This window comes from Entelurus aequoreus, linkage group LG10 (genome assembly GCF_033978785.1).
Source record: "Entelurus aequoreus isolate RoL-2023_Sb linkage group LG10, RoL_Eaeq_v1.1, whole genome shotgun sequence".
Classification (NCBI taxonomy): domain Eukaryota; kingdom Metazoa; phylum Chordata; class Actinopteri; order Syngnathiformes; family Syngnathidae; genus Entelurus; species Entelurus aequoreus.
In genome coordinates this window covers 39599473-39619027 of record NC_084740.1, presented here as the reverse complement: position 1 = coordinate 39619027, position 19555 = coordinate 39599473, and the positions used below count along the sequence as shown (strand labels likewise).

Genomic DNA, 19555 nt, shown 5'->3' with positions numbered 1-19555 from the left:
TCTTGTTTTTGAACACTGACTTTTTGCAGTGCAGTGCCACCCACACTAGTTTAATTGTAACTTAGATATTGGATTTCACTATGTAAAGCGCTTTGCGTCACTAGAGAAAAGCGCTATATAAATATAATTCACTTCACTTCACTTCAGTTTTCATTCAAAAACTTAAAAATCGAAACTACGCAGCAAAGCAACTCCACGGGCAGGGGACAACATATCAATGATGATTGGTTGTTTTACGTATAAGAAAATCCACGATTGGTTGGTTGTTTACTATGTGAGTCACGATTGGTTAAGATTAGGGCAAAACATTAGGGACAGGCCAGTCAGAGACAAGATAGGGCGGGTCATGGAACCAGGAAGGGAAATCACAACAGACATCCCAAATGACGACGAGAGAGTCGGAGGAGAAAGGAGAGAATATTCAAGCGGGCGATTTATATACTAAAAAAACTAGTGGAAGATGACAGAGGGATTCTCTTCCTTGGATTTTTCTTTGACCCCCTTGTACCCTCACCTGCGGCCCCCAGACTCCTGGCTTATTTTCAGTCTTTTTCATTAAGTTCAAATCACATGCCTGATCTGTGATACACCAGCATTTAATGTGGAGACATGATGTCGGACATCTGGAGGGAGGATGTTTCAATCTCGGTAAGAGTGTTCGCTTTTACACTGCAAAAAGTCAGTGTTCAAAAACAAGGGGAAAAAATACAAATAATGAGGGGTATTTTACTTGAACTAAGCAAAATTATCTGCCATTAGAACAAGAAAATTTGACTTGTCAAGACTTTCCAAAACAAGTAAAATTAGCTAACCTCAATGAACCCCAAAATACCTTAAAATAAGTATATTCTCACTAATAACAAGTGCACTTTTCTTGATAGAAAAAAAAGACCTTTTTTCTCAGTATGTTGAAAAATATTCTTAAATGAAGTAAATGCTAGTGCCATTATCTTGACATAATGATATGCGCTCGGAATTACATTCCTTGAAACCAGCAAACTTATACTAAAAACTAGTTTATTGTTCTTAATGAAAAGACAACAAGGCAACCGCTTGTTACTCTCGGGGTCTACTAGCCGCTCAGGCAAATCATAGTCTAAAAAGGCAATTTCCCATCGATACGTGGCAAGGACTATATATATATATATATATATATATATATATATATATATATATATATCTACAGCCCGGCCCCCGGCCAATTTTTTTTTTATTGTAATTTTGAAGAATTTATCTGAATGTGCATGAACTATTTCTGTTCAAAATCGTTTGAAATGTCAAATGTTTAAATATTAACTGTCAGTTTACTGTACTGTGCCAACTATAAGAGTACATCATTTCTATTGTTTCATTGAAAATAAAACAGCAAAGTCCATTGGGCTGCCATCTGTTTTAATTATGAGACACAATTGTGTCAAAGTCATGATTTTTTATTTCATGCATGAAATAAGAAATGTTTACTTTGAAAAAGTAGTTTTATACTTGTGAGTGTTGATGACACAGCTTTGCAACAGTTGATATTCTAGTTTCAAGCATGTTTTACTCAATATAGCTCATCAAATCTCAGCAACAAGCTGTAATATCTTACTGAGATCATTTAAGACCAAAACACTTAAAACAAGTAAAACACTCTAACATAAAATCTGCTTAGTGAGAAGAAGTATCTTATCAGACAGAAAATAAGCAAATATCACCCTTATTTGAGATATTTCATCTTACTTAGATTTCAGTTTTTGCAGTGTACCTTGCTAGCTAGCTAACAAGAGTGAGATAAAGTTGAGTGAAAAATAGATTTAACTATCATTTTAGCCAAAGTCAGCCAGCTAAACTTTCTCTACATCAATTCAAGTACGTTTTAAAGCAGCGTCAATTTGCAATGCTGCAGAAAAAGACACTTTAACAAACGCATACGTACAGAGACAGGTATACAGTGTTTCCCATAAACTGCCAAGATACCTGTGGCGGTGGGGGCGTGGCTATGGGCGTGGTCACCATGACATCATCGAGTAATTTGCATCATTTACTACAATTATGATTTTCTCTAAAAAGGCTCAAAAAATGTATACTTACTATTTAATAATAACAGTTTTGTTTTAAACGTCCATCCATCCATCCAACAATATAATTACAACACTTTATGTACATATTTATATACACATTTGAACAATAAGTTATTCACTGAAATATATTTATTAATTGTGGTTCTTACAAAAAATATATCTTATAAAATATAAAAGCTAAAATGTCTCTTAAAGCTCTGCCCCTTTAATTAGTGCATACTAAATAATTTAACTTTAGCCTACTACTACAACCATATTATTTACCAGCAACATAAAGTGAAACAGAGGCAGAGGTGTCCTGCCACAGTCAGTAACAAATAAACAGAAAACAGTAGTGGTCAAATACAAATCAATCAATCATCAATCAATCAATGTTTATTTATATAGCCCTAAATCACAAGTGTCTCAAAGGGCTGTACAAGCCACAACGACATCCTCGGTACAGAGCCCACATACGGGCAAGGAAAACTCACCCCAGTGGGACGTCAATGTGAATGACTATGAGAAACCTTGGAGAGGACCGCATATGTGGGTAACCCCCCCCCCCCCCCTCTACGGGAGACCGAAAGCAATGGATGTCGAGTGGGTCTGACATAATATTGTGAAAGTCCAACACATCAGCGAAAGTCCAGTCCATGGTGGGGCCAGCAGGAACCATCCCGAGTGGAGACGGGTCAGCAGCGTAGAGATGTTCCCATCTGATGGACAGGCTAGCGGTCCACCCCGGGTTGGGAGCAGAGTAGAAAAGAAAAGAAAAGAAACGGCAGATCAACTGGTCTAAAAAGGGAGTCTATTTAAAGGCTAGAGTATACAAATGAGTTTTAAGATGAGACTTAAATGCTTCTACTGAGGTTGCATCTCTAACTTTTACCGGGAGGGCATTCCATAGTATTGGAGCCCGAATAGAAAACGCTCTATAGCCCGCAGACTTTTTTTTGGCTCTGGGAATCACTAATAAGCCGGAGTTCTTTGAACGCAGATTTCTTGCCGGGACATATGGTACAATACAATCGTCAAGATAGGCAGGAGCTTGACCGTGTAGTATTTTATACGTAAGTAGTAAAACCTTAAAGTCGCATCTTAGGTGCACAGGAAGCCAGTGCAAGTGAGCCAGTATAGGCGTAATATGATCAAACTTTCTTGTTTTTGTCAAAAGTCTAGCAGCCGCATTTTGTACCAACTGTAATCTTTTAATGCTAGACATAGGGAGGCCAGAAAACAAAACGTTACAGTAATCGAGACGAGATGTAACGAACGCATGGATAATGATCTCAGCATCGCTTGTGGACAAAATGGAACGAATTTTAGCGATATTACGGAGATGAAAGAAGGCCGTTTTAGTAACACTCTTAATGTGTGACTCAAACGAGAGAGTTGGGTCAAAGATAATACCCAGATTCTTTACCGAGTCGCCTTGTTTAATTGTTTGGTTGTCAAATGTTAAGGTGGTATTATTAAATAGATGTCGGTGTTGAGCAGGACCGATAATCAGCATTTCCGTTTTCTTAGCGTTGAGTTGCAAAAAGTTAGCGGACATCCATTGTTTAATTTCATTAAGACACGCCTCCAGCTGACTACAATCCGGCATGTTGGTCAGCTTTAGGGGCATGTAGAGTTGGGTGTCATCAGCATAACAGTGAAAGCTAACACCGTATTTGCGTATGATGTCACCTAGCGGCAGCATATAAATACTAAAGAGTGCAGGGCCAAGAACCGAACCCTGGGGAACTCCGCACGTCACCTTAACATAGTCCGAGGTCACATTGTTATGGGAGACACATTGCATCCTGTCAGTAAGATAAGAGTTAAACCAAGATAAGGCTAAGTCTGTCATCCCAATACGCGTTTTGATACGCTCTAATAAAATATTATGATCAACAGTATCGAAAGCGGCGCTAAGATCAAGAAGCAGCAACATAGATGAAGCATCAGAATCCATCGTTAGCAATAGATCATTAGTCATTTTTGCGAGGGCTGTCTCCGTAGAGTGATTTGCCCTGAAACCGGACTGAAAAGGTTCACAGATATTGTTAGACGCTAAGTGTTCATTTAGCTGCTGTGCTACAATTTTTTCGAGGATTTTCGAGATAAACGGAAGGTGGTAGTTTACCAGGAGATCAGGATCGAGGTTAGGTCTTTTGAGTAGAGGATGAATAACCGCTTTTTTGAATGCTAGGGGAACAGTGCCAGAGGAAAGTGATAAGTTTATAATATTTAACACTGATGGACCTAATAATACAAAAAGCTCCTTGATAAGTTTCCCAGGAATTGGGTCAAGTAAACATGTTGTTTGTTTTGTCCCATTTACACATTTTGACAATTCCTCCAATGTTATTTCATCAAAGAGAGACAAACTATTTTGGAGGGCGGTATCCGTCGTATATACAGTCGTATTTGTGTTAATAGAACCCAGTTGTAGCTGAGATGCATTGTCTTTAATCTATTTTCTAATGACTTCAATTTTCTTATTAAAGAAATTCATAAAGTCATCTGCTGTGTGGGTGGAGCTACTGGGAGGAGTCCCTTGTTGGGTTAGCGATGCTACTGTACTAAACAGAAATTTAGGATCATTTTTGTTGAGGTGTATGAGATTTGAATAATATTTAGCTTTAGCTGAGGTAAGCATGCGTTTATAAGTTATTAAACTATCACACCATGCTTGATGGAAAACCTCAAGTTTAGTCGCACGCCATTTGCGTTCCAGCTTTCTACATGATCATTTCTGGGCTTTAGTTTCTTCTGTAAACCATGGGGTACGCCTTTTAGGGGCCCTTTTTAGCTTTAGCGGTGCTACACTATCAATGGTGTCGCGCAGGGCGTCATTAAAGTTGTTAGTGAGGTTATCAATAGAGCCCACATAATTTGGGAATGGTGCCATTACCGAAGGCAGTAGGTCAGTAAGAGTCGTCGTTGTGGCAGCATTAATGTTGCGGCTGCTACAGTAGTTATTATTATTATTATTAGTTTGTTGACAATGAGTCAGAAGTTCGAATTTTATAAGGTAATGATCGGACATTACTTTAGTGTACGGGAGTATCGTAACTTTAGAGGTGGTGACACCCCTGACAAGCACCAGATCTATCGTATTACCGTTGCGATGCGTGGGTTCATTTATTATTTGTGTAAGACCACAGCTATCAATTATAGTCTGGAGCGCCACGCATGGAGGGTCCGATGGGGTATTCATATGGATATTAAAGTCCCCCATTATGATTTTATTGTCGGCGTGCGTCACTAGATCAGCAACAAACTCTGAGAATTCACTGATGAAGTCCGAATAGGGCCCAGGGGGGCGGTAGATAACAGCCAGGTGGAGAGGCAGCGGTGTGACAAACCTCAAAGTGAGCACCTCAAACAAGTTATATTTATTATTTAGGTTAGGTGTAAGATTATAGTTTTCATTGTATATTAGTGCGACACCCCCTCCCCTTTTAAGAGGTCGGGCAACATGTGTATTGGTATAGTTAGTTGGAGATGCCTCATTTAGCGCAAAAAAATCGTCTGGTTTGAGCCAGGTCTCGGCGAGACCAACGACGTCAAGTTTGTTGTCTCTAATGACTTCATTAACTAATAACGTTTTGGAAGATAATGATCTTATGTTTAAAAAGCCCATATTATAGGTAGTGGGCTGTTTTGAGGATTGTTTGTTGAAATTATCCGAAGTAGCAATATTAATAATGTTGCGTTTATTATGCGTATTGCACTTTAAATAGTTTCGACCATATCTAGGAATTGATACGACGGGGATATTCAGATTGTTTGCTTGATGTTGCGATAAACTGAACGCATCATAGTTAGCTACCTCAGTACAATGTATGTCTGCCTCTGACACGGTCACAGAAGAAAAAACATTATGTGAGTTGTGTTTTATTCTAAGAGAATTGCTATGTTCTAGTTTAAATGGCTTCTTACCTGGAGTTTCCACGCTTCTTTGGTTAGCTTTTCTCTTTGTTGTTAGCCCCGCTCGGTAACCCCGCTTCTGCTTCCGCTCGCACCGCTTACGTCGTCTCCATTGGCGGTCACCGCTAGCACTTGACTCCGCTGCTACAAAGGCCGCTCGATGTAGTCCGCGAAGTATTCCCATGCTAGCGAGGAGGTCCACCGTACATGCATCTTTCAGTCTATAACGACCCGATCAATCCACATCCAGAATTGTCTGTCGGTCGTATGTGATCACAGAGTGTTCACGCTTTGAGCCAGCCATGAAATTGACAGAAATGACGGGTGTTTTTTGCCAAATCGCTCTACACTCCCAAGAGCATTAGCGAGCCGCAGCATAGCCATAGCCATGCGCCGCCATTTTTTTATAATAAGGCAACAAGAGAAGTATCCTACACTTCTCTTTTGTAAAGTGAATCTAAACAGCCTATATGGGCATCTACATCAACTATATGATTTGCCTGAAAAGCTGGACAGGACAAAAAAAAAAAAAAAAGATTTTTTATTTTTTTAAATTTTTTTATTTGTGACGGACGTAATTATTTCGTGGCGGGCCGCCACAAATAAATGAATGTGTGGGAAACACTGGGTATACCAATGTGGAGGTATCACACCTACAAAGGCGGATGCATGCACATTTTCGGGACTTATGCAGATCCCAAATACACAACAGCAGGTATCAATAGGTAAGAAAAGTTGGTTTTGCATAATATTGTAAAACAAAACGCCAGATAATGTCTGCTATGTTGAAGCACAGTACGTCTGACTACGGTAGCTGTAATGCTCCGACAATCCATCAAGCGGTGCGTTTTCGTTGCTCACCAAAGTCGTACTGAAACACTTTGACAGATTTTTGTGTATAATGTTCTATATTCTCAATGAAACATCGAAATGTTGGTCTCGCTTGCACCATTTATTGAACAGGCGTCAACCTCAGTCCACACGTATCTCTTATGTGTGCTTGCCATCTTCTGGTCATATTTATCATTACACCATGTACCAAATACGATTGCTTTGAGGTCGGTAAGCACAACCAGAATTAATACGTACATTAGGCGCATTTTTGAGTGTGCCTTATTGTCCGAAAAATATAGTATTTGTTTGACTTATGATTTCAAAGCAAATTAGCTTTACACTGTCAAAATGACAATACATTTTGCAGGAAAATTCTTGCCACTGAGCTGACAGTTTTTTTTACTGTAATTTAAGTGGAAAAGCAGTGCCACTTTTTTTTTTTTTTCACTGTAAAATTCTGCAAACTGAGCAGCCATTTTGTTCACCATAAAAACTGTGGAACCGTTTTTCCATTGACAGTAATACACTGTAAAAGCAACAACCGTAGATTTTATGGTAATGAATAACTGCACTGCAAAACTGGGATGAAATCTCAAATAAGGGTGATATTTGCTTATTTTCTGTCTGATAAGATCATTCTTCTCACTAAGCAGATTTTATGTTGGAGTGTTTTGCTTGTTTTAAGTGTTTTGGTCCTAAATGATCTCAGTAAGATATTACAGCTTGTTGCTGAGATTTGATGACCTATATTGAGTAAAACATGCTTGAAACCAGAATATCAACTGTTGCAAAGCTGTGTCATCAACACTCACAAGTATAAAACTACTTTTTTAAAGTAATCATTTCTTACTTCAAGCATGAAAAAAAAAATCATGACTTTGACACAATTGTGTCTCATAATTAAAACAGATAGAACAGAATAAAATAGAGTTTTTATTGTCATTATTATAGTGAACAGGTTCAAAGAACAACAAAATTGGAGCAGATCCCCTAAGGTGCATACACAATAATTTAGTAATATAAATAGTAAAAAAAGATAAAAAAGAAGATATGTATATATCCACACACATGCACATATCCATACATATGCATATATTAAACATATACTCATATAACATTATTGCACATTAAAGTCCCAAAAAAATAAAAAGACATGACGGACACATTGTGATAACAGCCAAATGGACTTTGCTGTTTTATTTTCAATGAAACAATAGAAAATACATACTCATATAGTAGTACAGTTGTTATTAGTGAGAAAATACTTATTTTAAGGTATTTTTGGGTTCATTGAGGTTAGCTAATTTTACTTGTTTTGGAAAGTCTTGACAAGCCAAATTGTCTTGTTCTATTGGTAGATAATTTTGCTTAGTTCAAATAAAATACCCCTCATTTTTGTATTTTTTTTCTTGTTTTTGAACACTGACTTTTTGCAGTGTGGCAACTCGGTTGACAGAATTTTACTGAAAAAAATAAAAAAACTGTTGTACTCTTTCTCCATTCGCAGTAATATGCTGTAAAAAGACTGTTATTCATCTACAGATATTTTGGAGTGTTTGTTAAATTAAAAAAAATGCTTAGGCAATTATGTATATAATATCAGTTATATTTACTTTATTTACTCTTGCAAGTGGCCCTCATTAAAAACAAGTTGGACAAGGAAGGAGCATATTCCTCTAACACGCTTTTAACGACAAATGTCCACACAACGCTTATTTGGCCGTCACTGAATTGTGTCTTGTGTGTGTGTGTGTGTGCAGCCAGTAAAACGCCCTGCGAGAGGCTGATGAGTAAAGGCAGCCTATCAATGGGCAGCTCCACATCACTTCCTGTCCACACAGGAAGTAGAGACAACATGCCAATGCTCAACACTAAGATCCTTTATCCTGGTGAGATGCTTTGCTGTGGCCCTCTTTTTCAGTCAGCCTTTGTGTTGTAACTCTGTGTGTGTGTGCGTGCGTGTGTGTGTGTGTGTGTGTGTGTGTGTGTGTGTGTGTGTGTGTGTGTAGCCCTCAGAGCAGGTGTGTCAGCTTCTCTATCAAGCAATTCCGTCATCAGTCGGCTGCTCGTCAACGACGAGTCCTTCACATCATGTGACCCTGACAACTTGTAAGAGATTCTATATGACGACGCTTATGACCTGATGTCTCTGGAAGTAACTGTGTGTGTGTGTGTGTGTGTGTGTGTGTGTGTGTGTGTGTGTGTGTGTGTGTGTGTGTGTGTGTGTGTGTGTGTGTGTGTGTGTGTGTGTGTGTGTGTGTGTCAGGGAGTGCTACACTGAGAAGTGTGTGATGAACAACTACTTTGGGATTGGACTGGATGCCAAAATTTCTCTGGACTTCAACAACAAGAGAGATGAACATCCTGAGAAGTGCAGGTAGTCGCAGTGGAGACTTTGCAACGGAACCTTTGCAGCCACGTTGTGTGACTGTAAGTGTGTGTGTGTGTTTGTGCAGGAGTCGCACAAAGAACATGATGTGGTATGGAGTTCTGGGAACCAAAGAGTTGCTGCACAGAACCTACAAGAACCTAGAACAGAAAGTTCTGCTGGAGGTTAGACAGATTCATCAGGATCTCAACTTCCAGCGTGTGGTTTTATCGGTGTGTGTGTGTGTGTGTGTGTGTGTGTGTGTGTGTGTGTGTGTGTGTGTGTGTACGCACACAGTGTGACGGGCGGCCCATCCCCCTCCCCAGCCTCCAGGGCATCGCCGTGTTGAACATTCCAAGTTACGCTGGAGGAACCAACTTCTGGGGCGGAACCAAGGAGGACGACGTGAGAACGTTCATTTATGTCTCTCTCTAATTGTCTCTCGCTCACCTCAGCGTGTGTGTGTGTGTGTGTGTGTGTGTGTGTGTGTGCGCGCGCGCGCGTGTGTGTGCGTGTTGTCGTCACAGACGTTCACCGCTCCGTCTTTTGATGACAAAATCCTGGAAGTGGTGGCCGTGTTTGGCAGCATGCAGATGGCCGTGTCCAGAGTCATCAACCTGCAACACCACCGCATTGCACAGGTGTGTGTGTGTGTGTGTGTGTGTGTGTGTGTGTGTGTGTGTGTGTGTGTGTGTGTGTGTGTGTGTGTGTGTGTGTGTGTGTGTGTGTGTTTGTGCGAGACTTTCAGTCCAAGGCCTGTCTGACCAGGAACGGAAAATTAACTCCATTACTTTAAATGTTAATTGTTGTGTACAAGAATAATAATAGATTTTATTTGTAAAAAGCACTTTACATTGAGTAAACAACCTCAAAGTGCTACAGTGTATTAAAAAATAAATAAAAAAGGTACTAAAAAAAATACAAAATAAAACAGCCAAATAGCTAAACCTAGTATGCATGTATCTAAAAAAAGGCTTTTTTAAAAAGAAGGGTTTTTAAGCCTTTTTTAAAAGCATCCACAGTCTGTGGTGCCCTCAGGTGGTCAGGGAGAGCATTCCACAGACTGGGAGCGGCACAAGAGGGTTCACTCTGTGCATCGCTCTGAGTGTGTGTATTATTTAACGGTGGAACTAACTGAGCGCAGTGAGCCCTCTTTGCAGTTATCCACAATCTTTGTGCCGGTGGACGGAGAGCCCGGCCGCTAGCTTACACGAAGAAGTTCCGCCAAGTAACATAAATTAAGAGGAAAAAATAGGATTACAAAGCCAAATGTCCCGTCGTGGTAATACTTTTCAGCTTCAAATGGGATGGGCAATATGAGCCCATCAACACGGACGACACCAGCGAGAATGCCGTGATTTCCGACGGGAAAAAAATGCACTTTAAGATGTTCAATGTGTATATAAGTTAAATTTTTTCTTACAGAAATTAGTCCACTGTATTTGTTTATTTAGGATAACTCAAAGTTATTTACAATTACAGTACCCGGGTAAACACGTACTACTAGCATTATTATTATATATTTTGATTACATTAGTGTAGGGGCTGAACTTTTCCCACTGAGGCCCACACAATGAAAAATGAAAGCTTTCTGATATTTTTCATTTTCAAAACCAATACAATATTTATTGTAACCATTAAGGCTCCTCCTCAGTTTTGGTGAACGTTAAAGGTCCTAGGGACCCAAAAGGGTCTCAGTCATTTAAGTGTTAAAAATAAGTCATATCGTATTTTTAAATTTTTTATTTCAACTCAAAAATATCTAGATCTACTTCAGATCTATCTGACATTACGTTTAAATGTTTTGATGTTTTATGCCCTTTTTGTCAATGAAAACCCTGTTTTTTATAGCAAAAACTGAAAATGTATTAAATGAAAATAAATCCCTTCAAAAATTTTCAAAATAGAATATTTGATATGAAGTAATTGGAGTGTTAAATACGTAAATAATTCATAATATTGTTTTTGATTCATTATTATTTGTTGAACAATGACCATTTAAAAATAAAAGTCAGACTAAAGGTCCCCACTTATTAAAGTGTTAAAAATAAGTCATATATCAATATATATTATTTTTACTTTCAACGCTAAAATATCTAGATCAACTTCAGATCTATCTGGTGACTTAAAGTTGTAATTTTTTTTATGTTTAATGCCCTTTTTGTCAATGAAAACCATGTTTTTTTTATAGCAAAAACAAAACAAAACAAAAAAAATTAATAAAAATATTTCCCCTCAAAAATGTTCAAAATAGAATATTTGATGTGAAGTAATTGGAGTGTTAAATATGTGATTCATAATGATTCATAACAACATTGCTTTTGATTCATTGTTATCTGTTGAACAAGGACAGTTTTAAAATAAAAGTCGGACTAAAGATCTCGGGGATCCAAAAGGCCCCCACTCATAAAAGTGTGAAAAATAAGTCCTATATCAATACCTTATATTTTTACTTTCAACGCTAAAATATCTAGATCAACTTCAGATCTATTCGGTGACATAAAGTTATTAATTTTTTTTATGCCTTATGTCAATGAAAACCCAGTTTTTTTATGGCAAAAACACAAAATATGCAATATATTCCCTTCCAAAATATTCAAAATAGAATATTTGATGTGAAGTAATTGGAGCCTTAAATATGTCAATAATTCATAATCTTGTTTTTGATTCATTATTACTTGTTGAACAATGACAGTTTATAAAAAAAAAAGTCAGACTGAAGGTCTCAGGCCCCCACTTAGTAAAGTGTTAAAAATAAGTCATATATCAATATATATTATTTTTAATTTCATCACTAAAATATATAGATCAACTTCAGATCTATCTGGTGACATAAAGTTGTAATTTTTTTTATGTTTAATGCCCTTTTTGTCAATGAAAACCATGTTTTTTATAACAAAAACAAAATTAAATAAATAATAAGTAATTGAAATATTTCCCCTCAAAAATTTTCAAAATATATTTGATGTGAAGTAATCGGAGCCTTAAATATGTAAATAATTCATAACATTGTTTTTGATTCATTATATTTTGTTGAACAATGACAGTTTATTAAAAAAAAACATTATTAAAGTGTTAAAAATACATCATTTATCTCTATGTATTTTTAATTTCAACGCTTAAATGTCTAAATCAACTTGAATGAATGAAATAAGTTTATTTCGGTCATATAATCAACCATTAAACATTTGGTGTGACCAGTTTAAGAGTACAGATTATACATATATAACAATCATACACATTTACACACAAAAAGAAAAGAAAAGAAAAAGCATGACCGAAGAAGGAATAGGCTGAAGCCAAGATTTATATTTGCCTATCCTATACCTTCACTGAAAATAAGAACTAACTTCAGATCTATCCGTCGATTATATACATATATATATACAGGTATATACAGTCGCGATCAAAAGTTTACATACACTTGTAAAGAACATCATGTCATGGCTGTGTTGAGTTTCCAATCATTTCTACAACTCTCATTTTTTTGTGATGTAGTGATTGGAGCACATACTTGTTGGTCACAAAAAACATTCATGAAGTTTGCTTCTTTTATGAATTTATTATGGGTCTACTGAAAATGTGAGCAAATGTGCTGGGTCAAAAGTATACATACAGCAATGTTAATATTTGCTTACATGTCCCTTGGCAAGTTTACCTGCAATAAGGCGCTTTTGGTAGCCATCTACAAGCTTCTGCTTGAATTTTTGACCACTCCTCTTGACAAAATTGGTGCAGTTCAGCTAAATTTGTTGGTTTTCTGACATGGACTTGTTTCTTCAGCATTGTCCACACGTTTGAGTCAGGACTTTGGGAAGGCCATTCTAAAACCTTCATTCTAGCCTGATTTAGCCATTCCTTTACCACTTTTGACGTGTGTTTGGGGTCATTGTCCTGTTGGAACACCCACCTGCGCCCAAGACCCAACCTCCGGGCTGATGATTTTAGCTTGTCCTGAAGAATTTGGAGGTAATCCTCCTTTGCCAAGGGACACTTGATCACCCCCTGGGAGGTGAGGGGAGCAGTGAGCAGCAGCGGTGGCAAGTATGTGCTCCAATCACTCTATCACAAAAAAATAAGAGTTGTAGAAATATTGTAAACTCAAGACAGCCATGACATTATGTTCTTTACAAGTGTATGTAAACTTTTGATCGTCACTGTATATATTTTTAAAGTAAAAAAATTTCAATATTATAACATTGTCTTTTTACATTACACCTAATTGCTCTTTTAATCCACTTTTTATGTTTTTTTTTAAATATTATATTTAAAATGGTCGCAAAATATGCTGACAATTATATCATTTTATTGCCAAATTGGTGGGACAACGTCTGACGTGTGTGTGTGTGTGTGTCAGTGTCGCACAGTTAAGATCACTATCCTGGGGGACGAGGGAGTCCCTGTGCAGGTGGACGGCGAAGCCTGGATTCAACCCCCGGGTTACATCAAGATCCTCCACAAGAACCGGACCCAGACTTTGACCAGAGACCGCGTGAGTACTGGACCCACCCCGAGGCCATGTGTGGGGGGGTGTCAAAGGTGACTTGGATGTTTGGTGTCAGGCGTTCGAGAGCACGTTGAAGTCTTGGGAGGACAAACAGAAGTGCGAGTTTCCCCGTGGTCCCTCTTGTTCGGCGGCCCTGCCCCCCCCGCTCAGCAGCCATCCAGAAACCGTTTCGGAAGACGAGGCATCGCTCGTTGGAGAGTTCGCTCGGGCCGCGGGACTCCTCATCCGCAGGTGATGATGTCTTAGCATCTTCCCCTTCCTCTCGCTCCCTTTTAACGTCTTCATCTTTCAGTATCTGTCAGCTGGCTCAGAGTCACCGCAGTTTGGAACAAGAACTTGCTCATGCCGTCAATGCCAGCTCTAAGTCCATGGACCTGGTCTACGTCGAGTCCGGCAGCATCGGGGTAGGAAACGCATCACTTGTTTTGAAGCCTAAAACACTTGTAGAAGTTTGTGTAGCCTGCCATGGCTGAAGCTATATCATTACTATTATTATTATCATCTTCCATTATTATTATTGTCATCCATTATTATTATTATCATCCATTATTATCATTATCCATTATTATTATTACCATCCATTATTATCATTTATTATTATCATCATTATTATTATCATCCATTATTATTATTACCATCCATTATTATTGTCATTCATAATTATTATTATCATTTATTGTTATTATTATCATCATTATTATTATTATCATCCATTATTATTATAATTTATTATTATCTATTATTATCATTATCATCCATTATTATTATCCATTATTGTTATTATCATTCATTATTATTACCATTTATTATTATTATTATCCATTATTATTATTATCATCCATTATTATTATAATTTATTATTGTTATTATTATTGTCACCCATTATTATTATAATAATTTATTATTGTTATTGTCATCCATTTGTATTATTCTCCATTATTATTGTTATTGTCATCTATTTGTATTATTCTCCATTATTGTTGTTATTATTATTCTCATTTATTATTGTTAGTATTATTATCACGCATTATTATTATTGTTGTCATCCATTATTATATCATAATTTATTATTGTTATTATTATCATCCATTATTATTATTATCTATTATTATTCACATCCATTATTATTGTTGTTATTATCATCCATTAATATTATTATTGTCATCCATTATTATTATAATAATTTATTATTGTTATTGTCATCCATTTGTATTATTCTCCATTATTATTGTTATTGTCATCTATTTGTATTATTCTCCATTATTGTTATTATTATTATTCTCGTTTATTATTGTTAGTATTATTATCATGCATTATTATTATTGTTGTCATCCATTATTATATTATAATTTATTATTGTTATCATCCATCATTATTATTGTTATCTTTTGTTATTATTCACATCCATTATTATTGTTATTATTATCATCCATTAATATTATTATTGTCATCCATTATTATTATAATAATTTATTATTGTTATTGTCATCCTTTTGTATTATTCTCCATTATTATTGTTATTGTCATCTATTTGTATTATTCTCCATTATTGTTATTATTATTATTCTCATTTATTATTGTTAGTATTATTATCATGCATTAATATTATTGTCATCCATTATTATCTTCCATTATCCGCGACCCCGAAAGGGACATGCAGTAGGAAATGGATGGATGGATATTATCATTATCCATCCATTTTCTACCGCTTATTCCATTATTATAATAATAATAATTATTATTACAGTATTATTATAATCATCATTATTATTATTTTTATCATCCATTATTACTATTTTTATTATCATTAATTTTAATAATAGTAATTCATATTATTATCTTTCATTATTAATATTATTGCTATTATCTGTGATCCCAAAAGGGACAAGCGGTAGGAAATGGATGGATATTATTATTATTATTATTATTATTATCATCCATTATTATAATAATTATTTCTAATATTGTTGACTCCATAAAACCATGGAGACAAAAATGTAAGACTGATAGAACTGCTGCTTGAGAGGAGTTTAGTTTAGTTGAGGTGTTCCAGCCAGGTCCACTTGGAGGCTTTAGAATGTCTTACAGTTTGTCCTTCTGTGCCATTGGAGAACTGATGGACCAGAGACCAGGAAGTCCGCATTCTTCCGACAGAGACTTCCTGGATATATTGTAGATTATAGATCTAACGTCAGACGTGTGACTTTAAATTGTGTGTGCAGACTCTCAGCTGTGGCGCCGTGGTCCGAATGGTCAAAGACGTCAAAGCGTTACTGAGCGAGACCGAGCTGCTCCTGGCTGGAAAGATGTCCATGGTACCCCGCCTTCTGACCCCCGCATCGCCATGGAAACACCTGTAATACACTTGTGTGTGTGCGCGCAGGTGTTGGACCCACCTCAACAAGACCAGTTGAACTCTGCGCTGAGTTCGGTCCATCAGCAGCTTCGTCGACTGGTTGACGTCCCGTGGCTGAGTGTGGTCATCGACCCTTCTGCACACGAGGTACTCTCTCTCCCCTTTGGCTGCTGGGTGGGGTGACTTCCAGAGGAGAGGTCCTAGAAGGGGGTCACTCTCCTTTTTATTGAGGGCCACATCACAATTACGCCTGCCATCTGAGGGCCACAGTAAATGATGTGATGGACCACATTAGATTATTTGGAAGACCACGTGTCCGGTTCAAACACCGATTTAATGATGTGACGGGCCACATTAAAAGACGTGAAAGGCCACATTAAATGATGTGGCGGGCCACATTAAATTACATGAAAGACCTCATTAAATGAAATGGAAGACCTCATTAAATGACGTGGAGGACCTCATTAAATCATGTGGAAGGCCACAATAAATTATGTGGAAGACCACTTTAAATGATGTGACGGGCCCCTTTAAATTATGTGACGGGCCCCTTTAAATGATGTGGCAAACCTCATTAAATGAAGTGGAAGGCCACAATAAATTATGTGGAAGACCACCTTAATGATGTGACGGGACACTTTAAATGATGTGGCAAACCACTTTAAATGGTGTGGAAGACCACGTTAAATGAAGTGGCAGGCCACAATAAATTATGTAAATTTAACGCATTAAATGACATAACGGGCCACCTTAAATGACTTGAAAGACCACGTTAAATGACTTGAAAGACCACGTTAAAAGATGTGAAGGACCTCATTAAATGACTTGAAAGACCACATTAAATGACTTAAAAGAACACATTAAAAAGGCTTGAAAGACCACATAAATGACTTGAAAGACCACATTAAATGACTTAAAAGAACACATTAAAAAGGCTTGAAAGACCACATAAATGACTTGAAAGACCACATTAAATGACTTAAAAGAACACATTAAAAAGGCTTGAAAGACCACATAAATGACTTGAAAGACCACATAAATGACTTAAAAGAACACATTAAAAAGGCTTGGAAGACCACATTAAATGACTTGAAAGACCACATTAAAATGACTTGAAAGACCACGTTAAATGATGTGAAGGACCTCATTAAATGACGTGGAAGGCCACAATAAATTATGTGGAAGACCACTTTAAATGATGTGACGGGCCACTTTAAATGATGTGGCAAACCACATTAAATGACGTGGAAGACCACGTTAAATGAAGTGGAAGGCAACTTTAAATGATGTGGCAAACCACATTAAATGGCGTGGAAGACCACGTTAAATGAAGTGGCAGGCCACGATAAATTATGTAAATTTAACGCATTAAATGACACAACGGGCCACCTTAAATGACTTGAAAGACCACGTTAAATGACTTGAAAGACCACGTTAAAAGATGTGAAGGACCTCATTAAATGACTTGAAAGACCACGTTAAATGACTTGAAAGACCACATTAAATGACTTGAAAGACCACATTAAATGACTTAAAAGAACACATTAAATGACTTGAAAGATCACGTTAAATGATGTGAAGGACCTCATTAAATGACTTGAAAGACCACATTAAATGACTTGAAAGACCACATTAAATGACTTGAAAGACCACATTAAAATGACTTGAAAGACCACATTAAATGACCACATTAAATGACTTGAAAGACCACGTTAAATGATGTGAAGGACCTCATTAAATGACGTGGAAGGCAACATTAAACGATGTGGAAAGCCACATTAAAGGATGTGGAAGACCACAATAAATGAAGTAAAAAGTCATATTAAATGACATGACGGGCCACATTATCATCAATCAATCAATGTTTATTTATATAGCCCTAAATCACAAGTGTCTCAAAGGGCTGTACAGCCACAACGACATCCTCGGTACAGAGCCCACATACGGGCAAGGAAAAACTCACCCCAGTGGGACGTCGGTGAATGACTATGAGAAACCTTGGAGAGGACCGCATATGTGGGTAACCCCCCCCCTCTAGGGGAGACTGAAAGCAACGGATGTCGAGTGGGTCTGACATAACATTGTGAAAGTCCAGTCCACAGTGGATCCAACACATCAGCGAGAGTCCAGTCCACAGCGGGGCCAAGGGGAAACCATCCCGAGCGGAGACGGGTCAGCAGCGCAGAGATGTCCCCAACCGATGCACAGGCTAGTGGTCCACCCGGGGTCCCGACTCTGGACAGCCAGCACTTCATCCATGGCCACCGGACCTATGCAACTCCCCCTCGCAAGGAACAGGGGAGAAGAGGAGAGAAGAAAAGAAACGGCAGATCAACTGGTCTAAAAAAGGGGGTCTATTTAAAGGCTAGATTATACAAATGAGTTTTAAGATGGGACTTAAATGCTTCTACTGAGGTAGCATCTCTAACTGTTACCGGGAGGGCATTCCAGAGTACTGGAGCCCGAATAGAAAACGCTCTATAGCCCGCAGACTTTTTTTTGGCTCTGGGAATCACTAATAAGCCGGAGTTCTTTGAACGCAGATTTCTTGTCGGGACATATGGTACAATACAATCGGCGAGATAGGCTGGAGCTAAACCGTGTAATATTTTATACGTAAGTAGTAAAACCTTAAAGTCGCATCTTAAGTGCACAGGAAGCCAGTGCAAGTGAGCCAGTATAGGCGTAATATGATCAAACTTTCTTGTTTTTGTCAAAAGCCTTGCAGCCGCATTTTGTACCAACTGTAATCTTTTAATGCTAGACATAGGGAGGCCCGAAAATAATACGTTACAGTAATCGAGACGAGACGTAACGAACGCATGAATAATGATCTCAGCGTCGCTAGTGGACAAGATGGAACGAATTTTAGCGATATTACGGAGATGAAAGAAGGCCGTTTTAGTAACACTCTTAATGTGTGACTCAAACGAGAGAATTGGGTCGAAGATAATACCCAGATTCTTTACCGAGTCTCCTTGTTTAATTGTTTGGTTGTCAAATGTTAAGGTGGTATTATTAAATAGATGTTGGTGTCTAGCAGGACCGATAATCAGCATTTCCGTTTTCTTAGCGTTGAGTTGCAAAAAGTTAGCGGACATCCATTGTTTAATTTCATTAAGACACGCCTCCAGCTGACTACAGTCCGGCGTGTTGGTCAGCTTTAGGGGCATGTAGAGTTGAGTGTCATCAGCATAACAGTGAAAGCTAACACCGTACTTGCGTATGATGTCACCCAGCGGCAGCATGTAAATACTAAAGAGTGCAGGGCCAAGAACCGAACCCTGGGGAACTCCGCACGTTACCTCGACATAGTCCGAGGTCACATTGTTATGGGAGACGCACTGCATCCTGTCAGTAAGATAAGAGTTAAACCAAGACAAGGCTAAGTCTGACATACCAATACGTGTTTTGATACGCTCTAATAAAATATTATGATCGACGGTATCGAAAGCGGCGCTAAGATCAAGAAGCAGCAACATAGATGACGCATCAGAATCCATCGTTAGCAATAGATCATTAGTCATTTT

General features: G+C 37.8%; 1 protein-coding gene across 3 annotated transcripts in view; it reads left to right on the top strand.

Moving 5' to 3' along the window:
- Positions 1–19555, top strand: part of LOC133658617 (diacylglycerol kinase delta-like) — a 67448-nt gene that overhangs the window by 38179 nt on the left and 9714 nt on the right. For all 3 annotated transcript variants that reach the window (XM_062060843.1, XM_062060841.1, XM_062060842.1), the window contains 11 exons: positions 8555–8683; positions 8804–8903; positions 9061–9171; positions 9251–9347; positions 9460–9567; positions 9690–9803; positions 13520–13654; positions 13725–13900; positions 13962–14073; positions 15892–15984; positions 16053–16172. In XM_062060843.1, the coding sequence (XP_061916827.1) occupies positions 8555–8683; positions 8804–8903; positions 9061–9171; positions 9251–9347; positions 9460–9567; positions 9690–9803; positions 13520–13654; positions 13725–13900; positions 13962–14073; positions 15892–15984; positions 16053–16172 (1295 nt within the window). The remainder of the gene's footprint in view (positions 1–8554; positions 8684–8803; positions 8904–9060; positions 9172–9250; positions 9348–9459; positions 9568–9689; positions 9804–13519; positions 13655–13724; positions 13901–13961; positions 14074–15891; positions 15985–16052; positions 16173–19555) is intronic.